This window comes from Mixophyes fleayi, chromosome 1, assembly GCF_038048845.1.
Source record: "Mixophyes fleayi isolate aMixFle1 chromosome 1, aMixFle1.hap1, whole genome shotgun sequence".
Lineage (NCBI taxonomy): Eukaryota > Metazoa > Chordata > Amphibia > Anura > Limnodynastidae > Mixophyes > Mixophyes fleayi.
The window spans coordinates 40,687,173-40,715,159 of record NC_134402.1 but is presented as its reverse complement, the minus strand read 5'-3'; the positions used below and the strand labels follow the sequence as shown (position 1 = coordinate 40,715,159).

Genomic DNA, 27,987 nt, shown 5'->3' with positions numbered 1-27,987 from the left:
TAGTCATTATGTACGACTTATTTATTACAGATGTAATCTGTACATTTTTATAAATTGAATTCCTGTATAAAATGATGTCATAATACGAGTCTATGAAGGCCACACAAAATCGATTAATACTACAATAACCTACAAATCATTTTAATCATCACTCTTATAAATTTAACTAAACTCAAAAATGATATAGCCTACTTAAAATAACAATGCTGGATGGATAACGCTGGATACTTAAAAGTTGGACGCCTGCCTGGAACTGCCAGTTGAAAACTCAGAAAGACACTATTAATTTCAATTGACAGGTGTGAACTGCGCTGATCGTTCCCATAGTTACAGATGTTGCTAGGAAATGTCTGTTATTCATAGCCTGTCAACCCTGCTTCTCAATTTTCAACATGAGATTTCAGACTCAAGTCTTATTTTGAGTATCAAGAGGTTCTCAAGTAGGCAGCACATCTTTCTAATTACACACAATCATTTTTAGATGGATACCCATTAATTTCTGGCAATGTAGACAGTAGCTTATGAATAACTCAGGTATCAGAATATTTTTAAACATACAAGGAAAGTTAAGACAGCAAAGTTCAACCACGTTTAAAACATCAATATGCTATTCTTAAGGGTTTAAATAAATAAAAAAAAATAGAAATAGAACATACAATGATATACTGCAAAAAGCAACAGATTAGGGGTCTCACCAGAGTTTTCTTCCGCAGCTGGCTTCCCTTGCTCCTTTCCCTCTAGATTCCCTATGGTGATGGTTTTTGCCGCGTGCCATGTCTTTATCTTGTGGACTTGCTCTGGTTCTAACCGGGATCTACACGTGCAAAGCCCAACATAAACAATTGATTTACAAACACTAATAGAATACATGTAGAAGCAATCTCCTGTTGAACATCACAGTTGGAACTAGTAAAACCTTCATCCATTGCGCCAAAGATTGTGTAGGTGGCGCTCATGAATGCCAGGTTATATTATGTACTACAATGGTAGCACGTGTGCGTCTCCATTCTGCTGCTAAAACTTTTATAACAATACGATGGCTGTGTGGGTCAGTGATCAAATTACATTGAAAGGTTATTATTAGGCAGAAGTATCGGCTTTATCTTTATACAATGAGACATGGTGTCCGTTGTGACTGAATCATGAAAATAGAAGAAGAATACCCCAAGAAATAGATGTTTTATTGAAAACCTCTCAGACACGTGACTAGAACTGGTTTATTCACCAAGAAGTGCCCTATAAGGACAAATTATTTCCCAACAAAAGTACGTTAGTGCTGTGTGGACAAATTCACATAGCCAAGCAATCTGTTTACCTGAGGGATGGGCGGTTATTATTAATAACGTAGATATGTAAGGCGCCACAGTGCTCCACAGCACCGTACAGCAGGGAAAACAGAACACACATAAAACAGTGACATACAAAACAGACATGAAAACAAAGGATATGAAGGACCCTGCTCATTAGAGAGCTTACATTCAGAAAAAAACCACAATATGGGCGCTAATTACGACCGTAAAAGATCTGGAGCATCTATCCTTGTGGCTTATGCATTATATTGCTTTACATCAATATTACTTTCACACATAGCTGTCATAAGCAGGGCCGGATTAACCAGAGGTCTAACTGGGCTATAGCCCAGGGGCCTCGGGCATCCAGGGGGCCCCCAGCCCGATCAATGCTGCTGAGCACAGTCAGTTCAGTCCTCTGTCCCCGGCGCTCAGTAATCTGTTTACTGAGGAGATCTCGCGAGTGAACTCTCGCGAGATCTCCTCAGTAAGGAGCTTACAGCGCGCCGGGGACGGAGGACTGAACTGACAGGTAAGCGCTTGGGGGGGGGAGCGGCGGGTGGCTCACATTGGGGGCCTCACGGGGGAATGGAGGCGCCCTTAGCCCAGGGGCCTCCATTCCCTTAATCCGGCCCTGGTCATAAGTTACAAAGTTGTTTCTAGTTTTGATCACTTGTTGGCAGACTGGTTCCAAGGATGGTTGTTGGTTTCCTCCCTCCACAAGCTGGAGTATGAGTTCAACATATCAAACGGTCCGGATCATTTCCTCCCGTTGATTTTGCAATTCATTGCTTCTCATTACAAATGCTTTTCCATACCCAGTTGTGATAAGCTTTTTGGAGTCGAGAAATATATTAGGATCGCCATTTTGGTTGTTCAGCTATAATTAGAACTGTGTTTCCAGTACAACCATCCCTTTGGATAGAGAGGTGTATGTTTATAAGATCTTACTTGTTACTCATGTGTTTTAATTATGTCCTGAGGTGCTGGTTACCATTTCTGATAGTCACTCTGTGTTTTATATGTATTTATTTCTGTTATTTGCTTTAATACATTTATTTATAAGCATTTAACCTAGCGCTCTTTTCTTTTTGTTATTAGCTTACATTCTAAGTGGAAGAGGGCACAGCTGAAACAAGAGGAGCGAGTGAGACTTAGAGTGGGAACAGCTGTGAGAGTGTATTAATGTGAACAGTATCATCAGGGATAAGGTAAGCTTTAAAAAAAGAGATGGGTTTTTAGAGAGCATCTAAAGATTTGAAGGCTGTCTTAAAGTCTGATTGGGCGTGGTAGGGAATTCCATAAGTGGGGAGCAGCACGGGAGAAGTCTTGTAGGCAGGAGTGAGAGGTGGTTACCAGAGACGAGACAAGGCGCAGGTCAGAGGTAGATCTAAGAGGGCGGGAGGGAAAGTATTTTGATATGAGATTTGAGATGTATGAACTGGTGGTGTTGTTGAGGTCTCTATAGGCAAGGGTGAGTAATATGAAATGGATTCAGGAGGACCGAGGAAGCCAGTACAGGGTGTTGAAAAGTGGCAAAGATAAAAGTGGTTTATAAAATAAAACAGGACATGTGGACGATTTGTGGCCTGCAAATCTCGGACCAAATCAAACTATTTTCACAGACCACAAATAATTAAACAGGAAGCTCTGTATGAAAGGAGGTTATGAGCTATATATTGATATTCATATATTTCTTTACCAAACCATGATAAACATAATGAAACAAAAGACTGGCTTAGCTATTATTAGCAATAAAAGATTTACATTACCTGCACATAACACACTTATTTAGAAAGAGAAATAATTGAGTTTCCCATTAAAGCTCCAATCACAGTATTTTTTTTTTTATTGTTACTATCTCAATTATGGATCATAATAGTTTTTAATTGAAAAGGAACAAAATGCCTCTGATGCACTAGCACAAAGAAAATCTATTAACAAGATAAAAGCATTTGTAATTATCACATTAAGTCTCCTCTAATACTGTATGGGAAAATAGTGGAACACATTTAAATGCTCCGTGGAGAGAAAGTGTTTTATGTTAAATACGGTCCCATTTGTAAAAGATCTTTTTATGTTTTATTTGAAGCCTCCGAGCTACAGTAGGGATTTAGTTATAACGAGGTGGTACGTCTCTCTCATATGAATTATTATGTAAAAGTATTAGATATCTATGCAGTAATGTGTTATTTTATGCATTTTGTATCTTCTAAGACAAGGAAAAAAAAAATCAGGCCTCGAGGGCCAGTAAGTATCAGTGATTTAGCATTTTTCTAATCAGAGATTTTCCTGTTTATAAAAAAATAAAAAAAAAATTGATAAATTGATGCACTGGAAATTAAATCAGAAATATTCCAGAAATGTATATTCCATTAATGTGACCCGTTTCTGGCATGTACAGCCTGGACATGTACAATTCTGGTAACAAATTAGGGCAAGTTGAAATTGGAGCACTGCCTATTGAAACATTATGCGCTCCTTAATACTGCCTGGCGATTGGGTGATCATTGTTCCCAATGACAACACTACTGCTCATCCACAGATTCCTCCATAATCACAAAATATGAACAAGCAAGACAGGTGGTCATAGAGATCAATGGTTCATTTTACAAGCAGCATTGAATGTTCAATGGAAACAGCCCTTTATACATATGTTCAGCAGCTCTAGTCTTCAACAACCCCAAATATGTTTAAGGTAAGTAGTGACATTGTGTGTATATGTGTATATATGTATGTATGTATCTATATATTAGTGATGCATAAATATACATCCATTTAACATATACATCACCATTTATTTATTATTATTATTATCTTTTATTTGTTAGGCGCCACGAGGTATCCGCAGCGCCGTACACAGTACAAAAAGTGGACTATACAGGGTGAAACAGTACAGACCAATAAACAAAAATATCAATACTTCAAAAGCTCCACACAGGGTAATACAATAAGCACGGAGTAGAAGAACAGGTGAGGAGACAGGAGGGAAGACGGCCCTGCTCATGTGAGCTTACATCCTAAAGGAGGTTGGACAGAACAGGCACAAGGGGAGCCAAAAGAGAGACGGGAGGGCGAGTGGAGGAGGAGAGGTGGTTAAGTGGATGGTTGGTAGGCTTTACGGAAGAGGTGAGTTTTCAGTGCACGTTTTTATATAGCGCCACTAATTCCGCAGCGCTGTACAGAGAACTCACTCACATCAGTCCCTGCCCCATTGGAGCTTACAGTCTAAATTCCCTAACACACAGACTAGGGTCAATTTGCTAGCATCCAATTAACCTACCAGTAGTTTTTGGAGTGTGGGAGGAGACTGGAGTACCCGGAGGAAACCCACGCAAACACGGGGAGAACATACAAACCCCGCACAGATAAGGCCATGGTCAGGAATTGAACTCATGACCCCAGTGCTGTGAGGCAGAAGTGCTAACCACTTAGCCACCATGCTATACACACATATATACTCAAAACACTACTTGATAGGGTTCTTAAGGACCAGAGTTAAGAGAGCCTAGTTTAAATCAACTAAGCCCAATGGCAATCCTAAGGCAAATCTGCCCATAAGTAGAAACTAAATGTTTTGGTTTGCAATAAAATTAGGAACTATTGGTTAGACTTAGGATGAGTGGGCAGCAAGGGCAAATAGGTAAAGATAATTAGAAAAGCGGGTAGTGGATCACAGTTCAGAGAACCTGGGGTTTATTAAAAAAAGAAAAGTGGTACTACAGCTAGAGGAGGGGTGGACATTGGAGCTGAGGCTGAGAACTAGGGGACAAAGACAGCCAAGAAAGAAGCGCTGGGCAGTCAATTGTAGGAATAGGAGAGTACCAAAGGCTGCATCGGGAGGGGGAGAGGACAACTAATCAGGGTTGTGGTTTAGTGCAAAGAGCAGAGGACTAACTATGGGAGTTGACCATGAGAAGTGTTCAGATGGAGAATCAGAGAGCCGTGGATCAGAGGAAACATGGGGTTATTGGAGACAGCTTTGGATGTGAAAAGTGACTATGGTTTGACCAGATCAGCAGGTCCAGTAGATCAGTGGAGCCATCCAGCAGGTTGGTTAAGTCTGCCAAACAAAAAAGTTTGCTCAAGGAAAGTGGACGTTTTATTTTGTGAGCATATGAAGACCCAATTTTATGTAGCATGTATGGTTTTAGGTGTGTATGGAGGTGATTTGTGCTTGTAGGTGGGCTGTATCCATGATCTGGTGTGTGCCCACAGTAAGTAAGCTATGCCCTGGGCCTACCGTTTGAACGCTTAAGCCAACCCATACAGTCCGTGGTGCTGCATCAGCAAGCGGGCGCTCGCACAAACGCATTTTTGAGATAAGAGCTCTGCAGTCCACACAACAAATTGAATGTGTAATGATTGAACTATAAATCCCTCAATACTCACAATCTTTTCTTGTCAACGACACGTTTCACTCTGATGGCACGCTGCTCGGAGTAGAGTTTACACACTCCTGCACAGAAATATGAAAGATTCATTGGACCATGTTATGCTCTGTTAATTATTGTTGCTACAACTGCAAGACAGACATCTTAAAACCTACTTTTTAAATATTCTTCAATTAAATCCAAGACCGCAAGTCTGTGTTCTTTAACTTGAGAAGAAATGTTCTCCTTACATGCTGTAGCAAAAGGTAAAGAAAAAATGTACTTACAAGATTAGACAATTCCAAATGAGTGGCTATATATCTATATTAAACACGAAACACACACATTATTGAATATATTTGATCACCTCCACATAGTGGATACATTCATATACAGTCAATACTCATTGAGAATACAAGCTACGAATTCAATAATGTTATAAAAAAAATAATTCTCAAAAGAAATAGAACAAAAACAAACACAATGAAAGACAACAAGACAAAACAAGGTCAACTCACCACAAATACCTTATATGTATATATTCACACTTATTATATAAAGATATTAACAAAATATGCACGGAACAGACCATCCAGAAAACCCCCCTCTCCCCTTCCTCTAATAAATCAGAAAATACCAGATCATCTGCGCCAACATACCGTATTTTTCGCTCCATAAGACGCACTTTTTCCCCCCAAAAAAGTGTGTGCGTCTTATGGAGCGAATACTAAAAAAAAAAAAAAAAAGCCTTGTACAGATCCTTAAATCGAGAATACCTGGTTGCCGTGGGGACGCTCAAGTGTCCTGCTGCCAGGCGGATGCCTCGATTCTCCAGGGGTAAGTGTGCGCATGCGAGTGACGTTATAGGCAACCAGGTATTGTCGATTTTACTTCACAACCACTCGTTCAGCGGCACCACGTCACTCGCATGCGCACACTTACCACTGGAGAAGAGAGACATCCGCCCGGCAGCAGGACGCTTGAGCGTCCCCACGGCAACCAGGTATTCTCGATTAAGGATCTGTACAAGACTTTATTATTGCTATTCATTCGAACACATGGACTGACACCTCATAGCCATATTAGCAGTGCCATTTGGTTCAGAATATTTTTTTCCCCCGTTTTCCTCCTCTAAAAACTAGGTGCGAAAAATACGGTAACATCTAGAAGAGTACCATCTGAACCATATATTACAATATTTTGATTTAGCCTTCCTGCGAGAATACATGAATCTTTCATGTTGCATAGTGGCATTAATAAGCGCTTTCCATTTATAGAACTCTAATGGGCCAGGAGGAAGCCAAGCCTGTGCTATCACCACTTTAGCCAATGTCATAAGATTAAAGATATACCCAGCTATGTATTCATTTCTAATATCTTCTAGAGAAATACCATAAGGGCACAAATTAGGGCCCATATAAAGGGCCAGGGGAACAGTATTAAGAACACACTCAAATACCTTAGACCAAAATCTGTTTACTACTGGGTAGTCCCATAGCAAATGCCAAAAATCAGCCACTGGGAAACAGCATTTGGGACAGAACGAGCTATTTTTCCTACCCATCCGGTACAGACCAGTCGGAGTATGGTATACTCTTTGTAATATATATAAATGAATCTGTTGCCAATGTAGACAAGACGTAGCATTATAAAGACAAGACTTAAGCATAGAACACCACTCCTCATCTAAACGTGGGCCGAAATCTACTTCCCATTTAGTTCTAAGTTTATCTAGACCATCAGGGGCCACTGAAAAGTTAAGGTTTGAGTAGACAACCGATATATAGTGTTTTGAGTGCCCACCTTATATAGAAGACTCTTCAAATGAGATGGTTGAATCAGAGGTAAGAAAGAAGAAAACTGAAAATTGAGTGCGTGTCTTAATTCTAGATAACAGTAGAATGCAGAATTGGGGATCCCCTTTTCCTAAGATACCCACCAACCATACCCCTAAGTGAGATAAAGGCAAAGCCCCACTTCCAGAGGACCCCGCTTGTTCACTTAGATCCAGGTAGGTTTGATGGGTTTTCTGAGTAACCACGCAACTGATGAAATGGATGAGCTGAGCAGCATAGTAATATAATCAAAGATTTGGAAGAGCCAAATCTCCATCAGCCTTCGATCTACATAGTGTAGACAAACAAATCTAAACCCTACCATACCCCCACCCCCACACAAATGAAGAAATAAGGCTATCCAGGTTCCGACTCCCTGATTTCGAAATATACACTGGCGAGTTGGAAAATATATAAAATATTTCGGTACACACATATACACACACACACGTTTGAGAGGAATAATTTGCTGAATAGGCTTTTTGCTCAGTTTTTGAATGTTCAAAGCTTTGAGTACAAAGCCTTAGTTATTTTTAGAAGCAATTGCTTTGATTAGTTACAAAATACAACTTCACTACAGATGTTTATACTCCGTACATCCTATATTTAATCATTAAGGACTTACTAATGTCTGTGTAGCAAGTTTGCAAGTCAGCCTGATTACTGTCAGGTATGACTTCAGCTGCATTAGTGCTCTATGATACAATGATCTCACTGACCAACTACAGACCATTGCCAGAAAATGGTCTCAAAAAAACTGCAAAACCTGGAGCAGGTAAAAAATAGAGCCCTATGTCGACCTCACCTCCTGCTCCGTTATAAGGTTGACAATTCCGTCGATGTCAAAGATCCAGAGCCAATTTTTAGTGTGCCAGTGGTTTGAAGTAGCGCGACTATGAAAAAGTAGGGGGTGCTGACATAAGGTACTATTTGCAGCCTACTCCAAATTTTTCCTTCCAATGTGGGAGTCCAATTTCCTGAGGGATCTCTACAGTGCAGAGTATGAGGGTGTCAGAGGGGTACCCACAGTTAACAAATAACTGCATTTTTAGTTTGGGCAGTGTTCCATGAGAAGTAAAATTAAAGTTTTTTATTTTACCCTCCATGCACTACTCGCTGCATTTGCTGGGTACCTGCTCGCTTTAATGCAGCAATGCACAACATGTCAGCCACAAGTTCCTCTGGATCTGTCACACATTGTACTGGGTCTAACAAACTCACTGTGGCTGGGCCTTGAAAAGTCTAAGTTAGACGAAACGCGTTAGCAAATTCAATCCAGGAGCGGATATACACATGGGGTGTTGAATCAGCTTGAACGAAGTGGAGACCTGCAGCAGCCGGGAGCTAAGCAGAGATTAGACAGTGCTCATCTATTTGGAGTGACTTCATCTTCCAAAAGGAGATTATCCTGTCTGTGATTTAAGGTGGTCACCTCTGATCCTGTGAAGTAGTAACACTCAAACATCTTGGGAAATAGCATTTCTAAAGCTAAAGAGTGGATTAACCCCTAAGGTACTGTATATTACGGAAAACGGCAAAGCAGAAGGACCCATTTCTAAGGACCTCTGAATGAAAGAAACATCGCTGTTGTATATATTGAAACACTTCTATTATAGCTTTTTGCAAACACATTTATATTAACCCCATAGATCAGTGTTTCTTAACTCCAGTTCTCACACCTCCCCAACAGCTCATATATTGAGGACTTCTGCCTATAGAAAAAGGTGAGATAATTACTGACCCAGCCACAGGGGCGGATCTAGAAAATTGCTATACCCCGGGCGATTTAGGGGGGCGATTTAGGCCCCGCCCCCTTTCCGACATCTAAGGCTACGGGCGGCTGCACAGTATGTGCAGGTCCGCTCAGCAGTGACAGTGTGCTGTCAGGCTACTCTGTGTTTAAAACACAATCAGAGCAGCCGGGCAGCACACTGTCACTGCTGAACCCACCTGCACATACTGTGCAGCCGCCGGCAGCAAGTCCCTGCTAGGGAGGGGGGGGGCATTGCCCCGATCGCCCCCCCCCCCCCCGGGGTCCGCCACTGCCCAGCCAAATAAATTAACCCACCTGTGCATGATTAACGAAATCCTGAAAACATGACCTGTCGGGGAGGTGTGAGGACTGCAGTTAAGAAACGCTGCTATAGATGATGTTTGGATTTCGTGATATTGCAACTACAGAGTTTATAAACGAGATACACTAATAATTATCCGATAGCAAAATGAAAGAAAATGAATGTGTTTGCAATATAATCATCCAGGCAAAGCCCTGATCAAAGCTCTGCTCTGGAAATACAATACCCTACACCAATTCAACAACCCTGAATGCTTGCTCAATTAGCACCAGTTTTATACAACAACCTAACAATCTAACTTAACGTTCGAAAAACTATATCCCTGGAAATATTTACATTATTATTCCAAATTCTTGAGAACTGTATGCGAGACAAGCACAGAACATCCATCACGCTGACAGGATAACAATATTCCCATTATTACCATTCCAGTAAAACGAGGGGTGCGTTAATAGGCTGCACATAAACTCAGCACTCGAACTGCAATGCCAAGATAATTATATATTTTCTGCTTCATTTCTGCGATATGACTGTAAAAACAAAACAAAAAAAAAAAAAACTTTACACCAATATCTCTCACAACCCCCTTCAAAATTAATCTGCAAATATTACATTTATGTGAATGAGGGAGACATTGGGCTCATCGATGAACAGTTTCTCATTACCACCCAGTAGCAGGAGCTACATAGACAGGAGGGTAGGATAATGGGACATTTCAGGCACGGATGACTGCGCAACTTTGATCACACGGCTTATTGTTATGGAAAGCCATTCAGAAAGCCCAGAGCAAGATTGCTTCAGATGACCCCTTGTCCCCAGATGCCCTGCCACTGCTCGCTGTAATATGGTTTCTCACATGCGGAGCTGGAAGAAGAATACCAATGCACAGGAAATGAAGGCAACACACTGGCAAGTTTATACCTGGTCTGGTATCAAATATGTCTTAACCCTTTAACTGAGACGCAGAGCAAAACATGTAAAAAGTGGTATAGCCCCCGACACACAAAGTCAGCAGACAGCTCTGGTAGTGGAGGGGGATAACTATGAAGCTTAACATTTGTGAGTAATTCAAAACGGACTGTAATCAGAAGAGAGGGAAGCAGATCTGGACTGAGCGGGGCTGTGACGGGTCTACCAGGAGCAGATCTGTCCACTGTCCCTAATTTCCAAGGACACAGACAGGTTTTCTAGATTTATATCACTGGCAATGTCCACTCCCTCCCCCATTCTGCAGGTCAGATGTTATTCTTACCAACGGTTCTTATTACCTAGGCTTCAGAAGTGAATATTTATTGAAATACTATTTATAATGCAGCTAAAGTGCACGTTAATCAAACTCTGTAAACATGACATGAATAGCAGTGCTCCAGTACCCATCACGTGTAACCTAGGTGGGTGCACTGACTGAGCAGCAGATAATGCCTTGGAATGTAGAGGATGAGCAGGTTCTTACACCAGCCTGTCGCCTCATGCTGGAGCGTTGACACTACTTTCAGTGAGCACACTTATCCCTAACACTACTCTGTGTGCGCAGCCTGGTGGGGTCAAGGAGGGAGACCTCATATAAGAAAGGACCTTGGGCTGAATGCATTGCTTGTATGTAATGTACAAATACGTGGACAGCAATTTTGCTAAACTGCAAACCCCCAACACAAACTTATATTTTATTATTGCAATTAAGCCACTTCCAAAATACAGTTCATTTTTGACAGTTAAATAAAACCAGAGATTTAAAGATAACACTTGCCATTAGGTTCTACACCTGCTTTTTGTTCGCTTATTACATGCTGCCTAATGCAATACGTTCCCCTCACCTCTTCGATTGTAAGAGCCCACACTCTCTATGCCAGGCCTGGCTAACCTGTGGCTCTCCAGATGTAGTGAAACTACAAGCCCCAGCATGCTTTGCCAGTGGATAACTGGCAAGGCATGCTGGGACTTGAAGTTTTACAACACCTGGAGAGCCACAGGTCGGCCAGGCCTGCTGTATGCACTACGCCTTCTAGTTCTGTATGGTTTCTGCTGATCTGCACGTGACCTGAGATTGCACACTCCTCTCCTACCATGTCCAGCGAGTCCATGCGCCTATGCATGTGCCCAATTTCAGACCATGTGCAGAACAATTCCATCTATAAGATATGCTACACAAACTGGCGCACGTCCCACTCAGCAATAATAAAAGAAATAAACCAGCGTAGAGCCTGGTATTTCTTAAGAGTAAAAGTTTATTTTCTGTAATACTCTTGCACAGCCTCCAGCTTAAGATGTGCATGTGACTAACGAAATAAGGATTTTACAGCATCCTTTGATCTCTACGAGCACATGAAAATAACCAGATCTCATATGTTGTGGTCAGTGGCTGTTGCTTTGGTTTAGAGGCAGGATCAAGCCCATGTATAGCCAGATTTACACTCATACAAAACAAAAGTGGTACTGTACAGTTGGTATGTATCAGGATATCAAAAGGTAGTGAGAATTACACTCTGCATACAGAACATATATCATGCACATATATAAAGGGTCACACAGGCTTTATTGTGTTCCATTATTTCCAAAATAACGTTCAGGGTGCCTGCTCCCAGGGAGCTTCTGAAAGGTTGGGAAAATCATCAGTGAAAAGGTGAAACAACAAAGCTACTTGGTTTGCTGCCCTTTCCTGGAAAAAGTGACTTAATCATTTTATATGGTCATTCATTGCTCTTATCACATTCTGACAGCCCATGTGTCCAGGCGACACATCATCATCATCACAACATTTATTTATATAGCGCCACAAATTCCGCAGCGCTGTACAGAGAACTCATTCACATCAGTCCCTGCCCCATTGGCGCTTACAGTCTAAATTCCCTAACACACACACAGACAGAGAGAGAGACAGACTAGGGTCAATTTAATAGCAGCCAATTAACCTACTAGTATGTTTTTGGAGTGTGGGAGGAAAGCGGAGCACCCGGAGGAAACCCACGCAAACACAGGGAGAACATACAAATTCCACACAGATAAGGCCATGGTCGGGAATTGACTTCATAACCCCAGTGCTGTGAGGCAGAAGTGTTAACCACTACGTCACCGTGCTGCCCTATACACATACATTATATGTACCAGCAATAATGTAATAGACTATTTATAATAAAGCTCAGCACTTACCTTCTGTTCTAAGCTGTTGGATAGCATCAGCGCATGTTCTCATGAAGGTTTGTGCATCCTGATCTATCTGATCCCGTTCTGTATCAGTCATACGAGAATATTTTGACACATGACTGAAAAGCAAAAAGCCAATAAAAACCATCATAAACAAGCAGAGTATATCATTTACCAGCCTATGGAACCTGCAGTATTTTTATGTGGTGGAGAAGTTTCTCAGGGTAGCTATATGTATATATTGTACATTTATTTAGAGAAACTGTAGGTGGCTGGTTTGCCAGGACAGAAGTAATTGGTGTACAGATGTATTAGGACATTAAAGGTTGTCCCTATATCCGAGTTAAATTCCATTCAACAGAGCAGCTCAGATGGGACTTTAAAAAAAGGGATCACCGATCCCTATGAAGAGAGCAAGGACTGTTTATACGGGGAAAACACTGAAAGACGACTCAACGGAGCAGAGGCAACCTGCATTCGTCATTTATGCTGTGTTAAGCGTCCTACCTATGTTTCCCCGTGTGGAATGATCCTGAAATTCTAACAAGAACGCAGATCAAGCAAAGGAGCAACACATATATACTGACCATCTGCTTATTATCAAAGATTTTCTGATGTTATTACAACTACACCAACCATTTGAACCCCCCCCCCCCCCCCCCCCAATGAGGATCATAAGAGCCATGCAAGTTTAATTCTGCTTTGTTCAATACTAGATGGAGGAATTACGTGTGCAGACTACTTGTGCGCACGTACAAGTATAATTTTGGGTTCTTACTAAATGCCATCTCATGTTTTACCACCAGATTTACAATTCGCGGAGGCTACACAGCACTGCGGCCACTAGGCCATTTCATAGACATTACATTTAAACAACTCGGTTCAGATAGTTACCACACAGACTTTCAAATGTAATGATGTTGGTGAAACAAAGCAGTGAGTGGAGGTGAGGGATCGATCCAAATATAATAAGAGTTATAATTTCAACATGAAATGTATATGTGTATAACATGTTGATGCTCACTCAATATTATTGTATACCTTCACCTACCCCCTCATAAGGTAACCCTATGTATGAGACAATGTTGGGATAATGTCTAGAATCCACACAACACATTTCTCAAAACATTTCTGTTTTTGTGGAACAGATGGTGCTAGGTTAAGAGATGTTTGATCCAGAATATTAATAACAGCACCACAGGGAAAGGGTAAAATAATTTCTGTAAGCTGTGGATACACCTTCAGCACTAAGTATTAACATACCAAATACATAATTAAATAAAGCATCATCATTTACAAGGCGCACAGATTCCATAGAGCCGCACAATCATCTTACAGATATGACAAACAAGAGTACAACATAATGACAGATACAGATAAGAACAGTGACAGGAACACAAGTAAACATAAGAAAGCCCTCCAGGAATGGTTATTATGAGCTAGCAATAATAGCATGAGGTAGTGGAGGATTCAGCTAAAGACATGACTACAAGGATGTACGAGGAAGACAGGCATGAGACACCAGGAGGAGAGAATCCTGTCTGGTAGAGCTTACATTACTAGCTTTAAGCACTACGCAAAGACACCCTTATCCACAAAACCACAAGTATGATGGATAATATGTAGCGTGAATACTATACTCTATTGCTCCTAATTTTCATATATTTTACAGTTAAGTCCATTAACTGCAGAAAGCAGAGTACTAGGGTGGGGTAGGTGTTTTTGAAGAGGAGAATCCCAACACTCTTGACTTCGGCCCAATATTCTGAATGGATTAATTCAGACCTGCACCGAATTTCGATTTGCTACAAAAATGACTGAAGCTATGTTCTTATGCCGGACATGTTGACAGTGACATTCACGTCACTTGAAAGGTCGACTGCCCCCTTAATAACGAAAGCTCCACTGTTAGATTTATGCAATTAAGGGGGCAGTCAAGAGTGTCGGGATTTTCATCTTCGGAAACGTGAGTACGATTACCCAGTATTTCCATTTATTCATTTTATTTTACCATTAAGGGGCTACATTATTTCTTAGAATACATAATTTTCAATTGCAAAGAAAGCACGTTACTTATATCCAGGTGTTTTATATCTCCACTGATTGTTCTATTCCATCTAAGAACACGTGCAATGAGTCATGTGAACTCTCCGTTTCCTAAACGTAAGGCTATACTGTGACTGGATCACCAATTAAATTTATACCATAAGTTATTTATAAAAGGAAATAGCGCAGGGCGCTTATTTATATAATTGCAAATGTATGTATATTTGCAATTATATAAACACCCTGTGCTATTTTTTATATTGTGGGTATGTTAGTAAGAGAGATATCTTTATTTCTGAGACCAGGGGAAGAAATTTGTTTGAAGACACAGGAAGGTTTCATTAAGACTTGATACTAGATTTCCTGCGTCTAAAAACGAGATGCAGGAAATTACAGCAAGTTTTAGAATATCACAGATAACAGTAAATATTGCTAGCTTTGCATGTAAATCCATATTTGGGTAAACAAATTGCATCCTGATTCTAAAAATCGGCTCAGACCCCAAGTGGGCTGGATTACTATGCTAGGCTATGTTCAAATCTATATAAAAAGCACTGTCTTGTATTGAAAATTGTTCTTCATGTTCCATCTGACCTGCTTCCCAGTACCTTCAACCAGGGTGAGCAAATAAACATCACTTGCTTCAAAAGACCTGCTTGGAAACTTCTCTATCCCCGTGACCTACAAATAAGAAACGACCGGGAACAGATTAGATTTTTGGCCTGAGTTTTGGCATCCAGTACCATCGCTCTGCCCGCTACCCAGCAGCTCTGGCCAGTGTGCTAGGCCAGGGGGATCCATCCACAGCAACCGTGATCCATAGGAAGAGGTCAGGAGTACCAGCCCAGGCACACCAGTAACGGGGTACACTAGCAGCATCAGTTACCCAGAAGAAACCCGGTTCTGGATGCCAGTAAAGGAGTCCAGTGGTGGCAGCATTTGTAAGCCCCTCCTACTGCGTTGAGGGGGCGCATTTGGGATAACGAAAGGGAACGGTGGCAAAGTAAGCCCAGCCGGTTCCCAGCAACAACAGACGATGGCATCTTGTGGTCCATCTTGTCACATATACATTAAGCATTCATGTTGTCTATGTGAAGACAAACATATAGGCAGAGACGTAACTAGGCAGGTGCGGGTGGTGCCGTCGCCCAGGGCGCAAGCCCAAGGGGGCCAAGCAGCTGCCCGCTACCTGGCTCTGTATCAACAGCCATTGTTCTTCCGCAGTGGAACGCATGTGCGTTCCACTGACCGGAAGTTCGGCAATTGGACTGCAAACTTGCGCTCCAAATGCCAAACTTCCTGTTAGTGGAAAGCATGTGCATTCCCACTGCGGAAGAACAAATGCTGAAGAATCGCTCCTCTCACCAACAAAATTCCTCTTCCTGACTTTTTGTAAGCACTTCCTCCTTTGCAGTCAATGAGTGGCTAAAGAAGTATAACAGTGTTTCTCCAATTAGAATGTTACTGCTACGGTTTCAGCCAGTGAAACCTTGTTTTAGTAGTGTACAGCGCTAGACGATGTAACAAATTTCTGTGCACATGAGGGTGACCTGAAACACCGCTGACGAATGAAGAACCCGGCAGGTGGCGATGGCGTCACTTTCAATCTCCACACTATGTTTGCGGTTGTTAGCCTGCTTTTTTAAGGAGGCGCCGCATGTACAATTTATAAGGCTTTGTAAAGAACATTGTACAGGCAGCGCCTCCTTAAAAAAACAGGTTAACAGCCACAAACATAGTGTGGAGCTTGAAAGTGAAACAATCGCCTCTCTGCAGCGTCGGCACCTGCTCTGCCCGCACTGAATGTCAGACGTGACGTCAGTGAGGAGCAGCGCTGACAGGAGTCGGCGACAAGAAGGGATGAAAAGAGAAGAAAGAACTCGATAGAAAAGGTAAGTGAAGGAACGGAGCAAGGGTAAGCAGAGGAAGGCGGCATTCCAGAGTGTTTTGAGGGGCAAAAGAAGCTGCATGGCACTGTTTTCAGGGGCAAAGGAAGCTGCATCGCACTGTTTTCAGGGGCAAAGGAAGGCTACACGGTACAGTGTGATGGAGAGCTATTACTCTGGCATAATATGAACTGTGGCATTACTGTGCCATAATATGAATATAAAATTAAATAATAGATTTTTGTCAGGTAAGGTATTCTTTAACATTTTAAAACTCTTTCTTATTACAATCTAGTTTTGTGTATCTCTTTTACTGTTCTTATTTGAGAATTAAGTGCATGAAATATTAGAATATCTGTCGGTATATATTTTTGCATACTTTAAATGGTCATTAGGGCACAGAACCAGTTGTTAATTTATTTGAATCCCACCACTGTATGTAGAATATATATCATGCATTTGCAAATGTGTAACATAATTCTTTCAGTAATGTGTTGGCCACACCCACTTGGCAAATGTCACTCCTACTTAGATGGGGGCGCCGGTGCCCTGTCTCACCCAGGGCACTAAAATGTCTAGTTACAGCACTGCATATAGGCCATGGCTCAACAACAATGCAGCCACCAGGGTGGCTAGAAAACACATGTGGCAAGTGGAGGAGCAGGACTGGATCATCAATGGTGCAACAGAGGTGGCTTTATTGCAAAACATCATAGGGGAAAGTTGTCGAGCAGCCAGAAGGGGCTGTAACTTTTTAACAATCTAATTTAATTATGCAGATTGCAAAATTAAAGCAAATGTCTAATTTTTTGGGCTAGCACCAAAATTTAAAAACACCAATATAAAAGTGGAAAAATATATATATATATATATATATATATATATATATATATATATATATATATATATATATATATATATATATATATAGTGAACTATGTTCAGGCACTAGGTGTAAAAGTCTTGAGGAAATACCTTAAAGCGCTCCCTCCTCCCTCATAATACTGGAACTGAGGAAATAAAAGGATGAAAAATGCTGATTTAGAACATAATGTGCTTAAGAGGCAGATTGTATTTGTTGCCCGATAGTCTAACATGTGTCCTCAGGTTATGCTGCTTCACCAAACACATTTCAGGGCAAGAAAATGAAACATTATGGAGCACTAACCCATTATTGTAAATGCTACAGGCCTCTTTACATCTATCTATAGACAAGAATTAGCTTCCAAACTGACTCAGAGAAGAGGATCCACATAAAGAGCAACATCAAATTTCCAATGAGAATATAGATCAGAATAACTCACACTTATTTTATGCCAAGTTAACCAAATAAAATCTTCCAGATAAATAGCTGAAAGATGAAATGCAGAGTATTCACAGATACAGAACATTGATCCAAAATACCATTTACTCGCAGCTAGAGGAAGCCTTATTATAATTGTACACTACTTTTCTGAAGCAGCTGCATCAGTCAGCTGTAAAATTGAATGTGATGTAAGAGCGGTTTATGGCAGAAATATGAAGAATGAGAATGCACTGATGGAAAATAGTTCTGTTGGAAACTCTAATCGTCCCTGGTAGTAGCAGCAGCAGAGGTCACTCAAACACAGCACTGGAGGAATACAAAAAGCTTAATATACATATATCACAAATGAAACAAAAAACAAACAAACCTCAAATCCATCCATACCATTTAGAGAAAATAAACACCCAAAAGGGTTTTTAAACATTTTTTACAAGTGAAATCTGCAGGTTTCAGTGCAGTTGACAAGAACCAGAAGCTATTGCAGTGACTTTATAAAACGGACTACACCAGGACATGCAGGACTGGAACATGCTGTCTGAGCTAAAATACTCTGTACTGCCAACATTCTAACCTCTGCAACCAAGTGCAAGCAGATGTGAAGCAGCAGGTGGCCAAGATGTAGCTTACCTGAGCATCTAATCGTTAATCAACTTCCTCTCTTCTCTCAATCACCCTCAACCCTCTGACGATAACAGAAACATGGCTCTGACTATCAGACACTGCCTCACCTGCAGCCTTGTGGTCTCCACCTCACCCATACCTCCAGGCCTAGAAGTGGTCAAGGAGATGGGGGTGGACTCATCCTTTCCCCACGTTGCACATTCAAAAATCTTCCACCTGTTCCATCACTCACGTTCCCATCTCTTGAAGTACATATTATCCGTGTTTCAACCCCTTTTTGCATGTTGCTCTGATCTTTTGCACCCATCGTTCACCCCAAAATTCCTTGGATATTTTTTTGCCTGGTTACCTCATTTCCTCGGACATCTCAACTATGGTCTTGGGCAATTTCAGCATCCCAGGATTATCCACATTTTGCTTCTACTTGCCAATTGCTTTTTTCTAATCTCCTGTTTGGGCCTCTCTCAGTGGACAAACGCTTCGACTCATCATAAAGGGCATGGCCTTTATATTTTTTCTCGTTTGCTCAGTTTCTGATTTCTTTATCACTCCTATTGCCTTACACAGGCCATGACCTGCAATCTCACCTCCACCAGTCTACCCTTTGAGCATACTAACTTGGTTACTAACTCTAACCAATCCTACGAAAACACACAGCAGTCTCAGTTCTATTAATTGTCACCTCAATGGCCTTTGTTGAAGTGGCTCCAGCTACTCTTTCTTCCCAGTGTAGACCAAGATCAGCCCTGACACACAAAATTCAGTACAACTTAATCTCTTCTCAACCCATCTGACCACCACTCCCTCAGTCTTAAAGACTCTATTCAATGCTGTAATAGATATCATTTTTAAAAAAGTTTTCTTTTAAACCAGTCCTTCGGTGTTTGTTTGTCTGGATCCACCTCCTATCTACTCTATCATTTGGAGAACAACAAGGCTCAGGATCTCTTGGAAAACTAATAAAGTGCCTTTGGATTTCAGCATCACCTATTCAGATGGCTAATAATATTTCAACCTGTAAACAAACTACTCTTCGACAACACAACAATAAATCCCGACTCTCAATCTTGCTCCCGAAGGGCCATCTTTGACTCAGAATTGTACCTTCTTCCCCACAGCCAAGCTGTATTCAAATGTTGTTCTACTCCCTTCTCCCGCATTGACTACTGCAACAACCTTCTTACTGGTCTTCCCCTAACATCTGATTTGACCACAATAACCAATTTTAAATGCTACAGATAGACTAATTTAACTTGCAAAATGTTATACTGCAGATCCACTCTAAGTCCTTACATACTTGGCCATTAACAAAACTATCATACATCCTTTCCCTTGTCTCAATATATTTTCCACCTCAATGCCTCAGCTTTGTCCAAGATCGATGCTTTTTATCCACACCAACTACTTGCTCCCATTCCTAGTTTCTAAAATTTTTGAGGGGGTTACACTCTCTATACAATTCTCTCCCCCCAACAAAAAACTTTCCCCATAACTTCAAATGTTCTCTGAAAACCCACCTCTTCAGACAAACTTCTAGAAAGATATATATAGTATCTATTTGATAAATACATAAATATCCAAGGCAATATTCCAACACTTTAATCATAAACATGTAAAACTGTCTTATCAAAAAAATGCTCAGTGTTAGAAAAGAGGCGAATGATGCCTCACAAAATCAATTCACTAGTACAATACTGCAGTTGTGATGATAAAGATCCATAATTTGGACATGATACAAAGGTCAAAAATGTTATCCAACACTATATCAGATATGTAACCCTATTGCTGGGTTTTAAACACACAACGATCAGCGGAATGAAGATGAAATTGTGCTCGCCGGAGTTCCGAGTCTATATTAGGGACCGTATATGCTTTTCTGTATAAAAATTTCTTCCTTTGGGGATAGAACACTAATCCCTATACAGCTGCGGTCATTGATTCCATATTAAGTGTGAATATATTGGTTTAGCGCCAGGTGTTATATTTGTTTTAAACTTCTAGAAAGTCATGAAATGATGCATCAGCCCGTTAACCTCCTTAGTCTACCTGATCACTGCCCTCTACAAAGTCCACCCAAAACTTACGTTCTCTCTTCACGCTGCTCAAACCACCCTCTGACCCTGAAACAAACATTACTGTGTGGCATTATTACTATTCTCCCACTGAGCACTGGATGGATAAATGTGCAGTCTGTCACTTGCCCTCAATTATCAAACTCCGATAAGCGTAAACTTTTGAGAACAAAGGGAATTTTTAACTCTGTTTATTAGTACCCAGTCTTGTCCTATTACTGTGTTTGTTCCCAACTGTGAAGCATTGCAAAGTATGTTGGCGCTATATAAATATTATCAGCAGTAGTGTTGTGATATGAAGCTCAAATCAATTTGGTAAGGATGGATTATGGCGTCAAATACACCTCAATACGGAACAAAATGTATAAGTCAACTTGTTTATTGTAGATTACAACAATCATGGATGGCTGATCTCTTTTATGTGACAATGATCATGGGACAATAGCCTATATTTTAAAGCTCAATACATATAAAACGCTTTCCGTGACAGTGTCCCTTTTAGTCTGGGAGTAAACTGTGCAACCCATAGTTCAGTAGTATTGTGAGTGCACTTCAGAATTTGCCAGACATCGTTCATAGAGATTTTCAGTCCAGTTATGAAATACAAAAAAAAATGATGCAGTGTTCTTTTCGTACGATAAAACATGACCATTGCAGTGTACACACTAATGCAATATCGGACCTAACAGTCGTTTATCTAGCACGATAATCGGGTGAAAACCCTGTAATGTGTACCCAGCTTTAGACAATACTGCAAGGTAAGCAACAGCCATTCACACAGAGTGTAAAACGAGGATCACACACATGCTTGAACAGAGAATATTACATTGCCTTGTCTGATTCATGTTTCACAATGTGAATATACATCGGCATTATTTTATAATGGTAAACACCATGCTGCATATATCATTGCTGACCACGTGGACAGCGTACATGGTCAATGTTCGGTGATCAATTGATCACTTTACTGCCATAATACCCCAATGGGGTTCTCACGTTCTGCTTAGTCAATAAGTATTGTATGGACTAGGAGACTGTGGGTGTCTATTAGGGGTAGCATTATAAAAAGTGTGAGTTGTTTGTTAAACTGTACAGTTGTGAATGAAAGGGAGACGGCTCATATTCGTGGGAGAATTCCTATTAAATATATGTACTGCATTTGCTGAAATGTAAGAACTTTAGCTAATGAAATAAAAAACGTGAGTGTTACCCACAGCAACCAGATACTGCTATTTACAGTTCAAACATCTGATTGATTGCTTTGGACAACATCTTTTATGCAACGTACGTTCTGAACCACGTTGTATATTTTGCATATTTGTTTCCCAATGCATCACGGAAAAAAAAACCCCCAAAAAAACATTCTATTTACTTAAAAGGGAACACAAATTGCCTCATATTGTGTTTCATATTACAGGAATACACTGATGAATAGATATCATCTACTTATATAGTGCCACGAATTCTGTAGCTCTGTACAGAGAACTCATTCACAATATAAAAAAATATAAAAAATGCCAGCTTGCACCCAGAAATTACAGCTAAACGAGTATTCATTGTAGCACAGCACCCTCTAATGGCCAGTATCATAAAGTGCAGGAGACACATTATTTGCTTTTCACTTGTATGAGGGAATTCAATTGACCACAGGGTTTTTATTTCCTGCCGGGTTACAAAAAACAAAAATAAAACCCCCCGCACAGATTTTTACCCGCTGGCGTGACCGCCGCGTAAAAAAGTCAGATAGTGGAAGGAGCAGGACATGGAAGCAATGTGTAGCTCCTGAACATTAATGTGTAGAGAGATACACTAGAGCTTTTCTATTACACAACTGTCTTAGTGGACAGCAGACAACTGTGCATCACTCTTTACATGGGGAAATCTTTATGGCAGACAGCAAAACGGATTTACATCTGCACAAAATAATCCACTTCTCACTTGCATATTCTAATGTGTACTGGCATGACACGCTCACATGAAGACATTAATTACATAAATAAAATAACGCACTCACCTGCAGGCATTAATGTAATCCTTCCGATGCTCCAGGAGAAAATCTTTCAGTTTTCCGATGTTGCTGATCTAAACAAGGACAAAGAGAGGTATGTTTTTATTTTATCAAAAAATCAGGTACACAAGCAAAGCGACAACGGGTCTCATTTCCGATATAAGATGAGGTTACAAATGCAAACGCCGGGAGTTGCATAAAATAAACATATACAACATTAACCTATACTCACAGTTAAAGCAGACCTTTGTGTGGTATATTAGTACATCATCAACATTTATATAGTGCCAGCAAATTCCGTAGCGCTTTACAATTGGGAACAAACATTAATAAGCCAATACTGGGTAATACATACAGACAGAGAGGTAAGAGAACCCTGCTCACAAGCTTACAATCTATAGGACAATGGGAGTTTGAAACACAAGGGCATGTGCTACACCATATTGCACATTGGACCAGCTAGAATGCAAAGGTAAAAGTACTGAGTGGGCTGTGTGTGTGGCAGTGTTGGTCAGAGGGTTGTTGTCTTGTGTTAGCTGTGTAGAGGGTGGTAATAGGGAAGATTAAGATGGTGGTTGAGGAATATTATAAGGCACAAAGTGCTTCATCCGACGGTGAAGTCACTATTTCCTAGGGAAGAGGCGGCAGATGCTCAGGAATACAAAAAATGCCTAGGAGATGGGGTACACTTAGGGGCTCACATAACAGGCTAGGGACTCATTCATCCCTACATTGTGCTATACAAACCAACTTGAGATTTGCTGCCTCAGATTGGCAGCACTGACATCTAGCATTACAAAGGAACACTGGTCTAGGAACAAGGAAAGAACCTCTTTCATTTCTGGATATAAAATTAAACTAAAACATAAAATAGGTCCTGAGGTGGCAAAAAGCACAACTGAATCTGTCAGGGAGTCATGACACGTAAGATATCGATACAAATAATAATCTGTCTTTTCCTTCATCCTAATGTAAATTATATGACTATTAGGGGGGAATTCAATTGTCAGCGTTAACGCTGAAAAACGAGCGCTCAAAAAATATTACCGTTTATACGGTAATATTGCGCGCGAAAACCGTTATACGGTAGTTTACTCGCGGAATTTCGAGCGGCGAGCTGAAATTCCGCGAGTAATTACCGTATTAACGGTAAGATTTTTTGAGCGCTCGTTTGTTAGCGTTAACGCTAATAGAATACCCCCTTTAAGGCTCAAAGCAGCTCTGTGATTATATAAGAGCATGAGGTGGCAGGGAGTGTCCCATTATACAGCTCACTGAAATATGCAGCAACTTAATATTGGTTATATTACAGTAGTGGGTGATCTTTATAAACAACTTTTCATACAGAACACGGGTGTGATGACATCAGAACTCACAGATTTTAGAGAGTTGACAAACTTTGCACATATGAGCAACATGTCTTTGGGGGATTTGCACCTTTAGGCTACTGTTACTGTAACTGCGTGACATCAGGTACACAGCATGGCCCAATGTAGGTGTCATCTGCCTGCGAGAAGACACTTCATTCAAGGCGCACACATACAGTACAGGCAAGTAGATATACAGGGCATTATACGTATATTTTATTTTTGTTACATACATTTTACTGAATTTTCAATAAGGAGTAAGTGACTGAATACAGGAGAGAAGAGCGAGGTACACTGATGCAAACCATAGTATCATTTTCAACAATGAAGATCAACTGTATCTAGACACAAGTCCCGAGTCTCAGGGCAAGTGTCTGAATTAAGGAGTGATAGTTTATGCACACTTCTGACACAATCATCAGGGTCAAATGGCTTAAGTGTAGGTACATTTAATAAATATTATTATGTAGGATAAAAAGGGGCAATCTAATGACGGACAATTATCTCTGCTCTGTGGTGTAGTCGGGGTAGACGTACAGACAGAACTGTCAGGAGTCGCGGCGGCTGCGGGCACTCCCGCGACTCACTTCCTTCCAGCGCTGGCATCCCGGCCGTCTCCATGACGACCGGGACATCACATCCTGTCTCTCGGCCCCGACCATTGCCAGGGGAACAGCCGGAAACCGAGGTTTGTACAACAGCGCCCCGGCCATTCAGTACAGCCGGGAGCGCGCGCTTCAGCCTGCAGGCTGATTAATTAATGTTGTGCACATTAGTCTGGCTCTGAGGGTTATTACAGGGCAAAGCTCTGATTGGCCAACATTAGTATTTAATGCAGGGAGGGCTTAGCCTCCCTGCCGGTTATAGCGCTTCTGACCCAGTATATACTCTGCCTGTTGAATTTCCTGCTGTGACTTGTTGCTTGGATTTTGGACTCTGCCTGGTTGCCCATGACCCTGACCCTTTGGCCTGTACTTTGAACTCCACTACTTTGCCTGTGACCCTGACCCCTGGCGTGTTTACCAACTACTCTGCTTGCTTGTGACCCTCGACTACCGTCTGACTATCCGCTGCCTTATATTCAGCCTCCTGGCCTGCTGCTACGGGACTGCATTACCAACCCACACTACGCCTGGAGTTAAGTCCTGGGGGCATCCAAGTACCGGTGAGCACATCAAGCTCTAAGGGAAAGGCGGCTGCTATAGGTGAAGAGCTCCGCCATCTACTTCTGTGGGTTGGTGATCAGACAGTCAGCCTAACAAGAACAAAAAGGATAAAAGAAACCATGCAAAATTCTGCACCCCAACGGAAACAGATGTGAAAACTGAACTGAAGGGACTCATTTTATGCAAAAAATGCAAATATAAATCTCACCACATGATGGCGCCAGAGTATGAAAGACCTAAAAATCTATTTATTCAGCAGCAGTCCAGCAAAGTACTGTAAAGACTTTCTAAAACCTACTATGGGTGTACGTATGTCTGTACATGGCCCTATCTGCGTGGACTTTGCATATTCTCCCTGTGTTTGAGTGCGTTTCCCCAGGCGCTCCGGTTTCCTCCCACAGTCCAAAAAGATATTGATGGGGTAATTGACTTCTGACAAAATGGAAGTGTGCGCGTTCGGGAATTTAGATTGTAAGCTCCAATGGGGCAGGCCCCGATGTAAATAAAATAAATATTCCCTGGAAGTGTTGCGCAATATAACAGCGCTACAAGTAAACAATGATAAATTACATACCGCCTACTATAAATTGTATGATATCAGAATTTATTGATTATTTCCGTGACAATATAAAAATCTGGTCCAAAGCCACTGTCGCACATTTAATCTGCATGCTTACGTGAGCTGGGCAGAGAGGTTATTCATAAAGCCACAGACCAGCTCTAACAATCATTCTGCTCTGCTTGAGAATAAACCACATAAAAAGTTTGATGAACTCGTGTGTGCAGCTTAACAGACACACAAAACATTGTTATTACTAACCCAAAGACATAACTTTTATTGCTCTGTACACATACCTAATACTAAATTAGCTATAAAACCGTGTTCTTTCATACAGTGGAAACTATAAAACAATGTCCAAGAAGACATAGGAAATTAAAAATAATGAAATCAGCAAATATTTCCAAAGGGTACCTTTAAAGTCAGTCCAGATACAAGTCAGCTCCTCTTTCATCTACCACTCGAAATGGAATTGGAAGATTTGGAAAATTAAGGGAGAAGGGTTTTTTTTTTGTTGTTTTTATTTTTTTTAAAAAAACATTTTTCAACAGTATCAAGTGAAGATTACTGACAACGGGCTACAGAATACGGGATGTGAACAAGCCCACCACAATTGGACCTTTAATAAGGAAAGTAAAAACCTCATGACAAATCTATACATGGAAAAATAAGTCCACGTTTGTATTTATTTAGTGTAGTAATAATACGCATGCTGGCTCCAAACACATGACCATAGATGAAATGGGACCAAAATAAATAAATAAATTACCAAGCGAAAAACACATGAATGAGAAGGACTCCTAAACGCATTCAAATTAGAGATGCTCACTGACCCTCGTAAACTGGTTTTGGATCTAGATTAGCTTCGTGTTTTGGTAAAACCACCCTAGTGTGTTTTGGTTTTGGATTTTTTAGAAAAAATCCTAAAAAATGCTAATATCACATAATTTTGCTATTTTTTTGTTCCAACATTATTATTAACCTCAATAACACTAAATTTCAAGTAATTTGCAGTCAATTTGGACCACCATCTTCATACTCTTTCGGACAAATACTGCAAAGACCTAGCTGGATGGTAAGCGACAGAGCAATGAAACAAACACACGGCAGTTCCTAGCACATCTAGGACACATTGGCACACAGCAGTGGCAGAAAATAAAAAAAATGGGGGTCCACTCCCCCTCCCACCCCTCACTATATTGGATCTTAAAAAGGAATTCAAAATTTGCGAGATCCGAGATGATGTTTTGCCTAGTTTTCGACTCCGAGGGCGCGCGACAGTACAGAGCCGGCTTGGCTCGGTACTCAGATCCCCTAAGTTCGGGTGGGTTCGGTTCTCGAGGAACGGAGCCTGAGCATCTCTAATTCAAATACAGAGTGGAATCATCCATTTACTCTAAGTATAAGCAGCAGTTCTGTCATAAATTCCTAGTAAACTGGCAGGGCCCGATTATCCAATAGAACGACTAGGCTGCATCCTAGGGTGCGGAGCACAAATGTTTTGGGAGTGCAAAACTGTGACAGGGAAAGGTATGAACCAAAACTCATTTTTATACAAGAGAATAGTTATCCAAAATAAAAAGAGAAAATAAAAATGCAATATTTTAATCTTATTGTATTCTCATGGTAAAACATACCTCCCAACTGAGCCGATTTAGGTGGGACAGACCGCTTTACCTATTTTTATAGGTATGTGTCGTTCAATGCTTCCCTGTATGGAGGGGAGGTGAGTACAGGGCAACCTATCACTTAAGACGTGCCACAACCCCATCATGACGGGACCACGCCCTCATCCCCGGAGACAAATGTTGGGAGTTATGGTAATAGCTGGTGACAATGAATCATCTCTTGGCAGTCACTTCAGGATAAGCCAGTAGGAGAGACAAGGGCAGGTGTGACCGCCCCCTTCACATCTTCATCCTTCGTAGTGCTCGTTCATGCATCCGCTCTGCTATGCAGTTCTGATTTAAACAAAAATTAAATGAGTAACAAAGATTGCTGTGACCCTTTCAAAAAGCCAAGTGGATCAGGGTTTCGAAAACACTAAATAATGACAAGTCAATTTTTAACCACTTAGCCTAGTGTGCAATGTGAGGGGGCGCTACAAGCGTATTAGCCTAGGGCGGCCTGAACCTTTAACCAGTCCCTGTAAATTGGTAGGCTGCATTCTCATGCATGTTGTATACCTCCCCAAATGTGCTGATGCCGATTCTAATGGACTATTCAGCCGCTCAGGCCCTTTG

The 27,987-nt window shown here is 41.1% G+C and overlaps 1 protein-coding gene across 2 annotated transcripts in view; it reads right to left on the bottom strand.

Annotated features, from left to right (window-relative positions):
- Positions 1-27,987, bottom strand: part of STX18 (syntaxin 18) — a 108,037-nt gene that overhangs the window by 32,402 nt on the left and 47,648 nt on the right. For both annotated transcript variants that reach the window (XM_075194652.1, XM_075194653.1), the window contains exons 2-6: positions 22,659-22,726; positions 12,720-12,832; positions 5,839-5,916; positions 5,682-5,748; positions 696-814 (exon numbers count right to left, since the gene is read on the bottom strand). In XM_075194652.1, coding sequence (XP_075050753.1) covers positions 696-814; positions 5,682-5,748; positions 5,839-5,916; positions 12,720-12,832; positions 22,659-22,726 — 445 coding nt within the window. The remainder of the gene's footprint in view (positions 1-695; positions 815-5,681; positions 5,749-5,838; positions 5,917-12,719; positions 12,833-22,658; positions 22,727-27,987) is intronic.